At 50.2% G+C, this 1,036-nt stretch overlaps 1 protein-coding gene across 1 annotated transcript; it reads left to right on the top strand.

Annotated features, from left to right (window-relative positions):
• The first annotated feature begins 38 nt into the window (after positions 1 to 38).
• LOC131590666 (olfactory receptor 14J1-like) lies at positions 39 to 803 on the top strand. Its single transcript, XM_058860928.1, has one exon. The coding sequence runs from the start codon at positions 39 to 41 to the stop codon at positions 801 to 803; it is 765 nt and encodes a 254-aa protein (XP_058716911.1).
• The last annotated feature ends 233 nt before the right edge of the window (positions 804 to 1,036 follow it).

Raw genomic sequence — 1,036 nt, 5'->3', positions numbered from 1 at the left:
TCAGTGCCATAGCCTGCAGCCACCACCTGCACAGCCCCATGTTCTTCTTCCTGCTCAACCTGGCCCTCAGCAACCTGGGCTGCATCTGCACCACTGTGCCCAAAGCCATGCACAATTCCCTCTGGGACACCAGAGATATCTCCTATGCAGGATGTGCTGCACAGCTCTTTTTCTTTATGTTCTTCCTTGGATCAGAATATTTCCTGCTGACCGTCATGTGTTACGACCGCTACGTGTCCATCTGCAAACCCCTGCACTACAAGACCCTCCTGGGCAGCAGAGCTTGTGCCCACATGGCAGCAGCTGCCTGGGCCAGTGGCTTTCTCAATGCCCTGCTGCACACAGCCAATACATTTTCTCTGCCCCTGAGCCAGGGCAATGCCCTGGACCAGTTCTTCTGTGAAATCCCTCACATCCTCAAGCTATCCTGTTCACACTCAAACCTCAGGGAACTGGGGCTTCTTGCAGTTAGTGTCTGTTTCCTACTTGGCTGTTTTGTGTTCATTGTTTTCTCCTATGTGCAGATCTTCAGGGCCGTGCTGAGGATCCCCTCTGAGCAGAGACGGCACAAAGCCTTTTCCACCTGCCTCCCTCACCTTGCCGTGCTCTCCCTCTTCCTCAGCACTGCCTCATTTGCACACCTGAAGCCTCCCTCCATCTCCTCCCCATCCTTGGATCTGTCAGTGTCAGTTCTGTACTCAGTGGTGGCTCCAGCCCTGAACCCCCTCATCTACAGCCTGAGGAACCAGGAGCTCAAGGCTGCAGTGTGGACACTGATGACCGGAAAATTTCAAAAACATTAAACTGCTGGCCAGTTTCTGCAAATCACTTGTAATAAAAGTCATCTTTGATTGTTCTTGTTGTTTTCATTTTAGAGATTCTTTTTCTTTGTTTTACGTTTAAATCTTGTACACAAATAAATGTCATTGTTTGTGCCATTTCTCATTTTGTTTCTCTCCACCTTCCCTGTGCCCACACACTGTGTCAATGAGGGGCTGTGCTCTTGGTGGCTTTAAAGGAACTAAAGGGTCTCCCA

This window comes from Poecile atricapillus, chromosome 34 (assembly GCF_030490865.1).
Source record: "Poecile atricapillus isolate bPoeAtr1 chromosome 34, bPoeAtr1.hap1, whole genome shotgun sequence".
Lineage (NCBI taxonomy): Eukaryota > Metazoa > Chordata > Aves > Passeriformes > Paridae > Poecile > Poecile atricapillus.
This window is presented reverse-complemented; position numbering and strand designations above follow the sequence as displayed.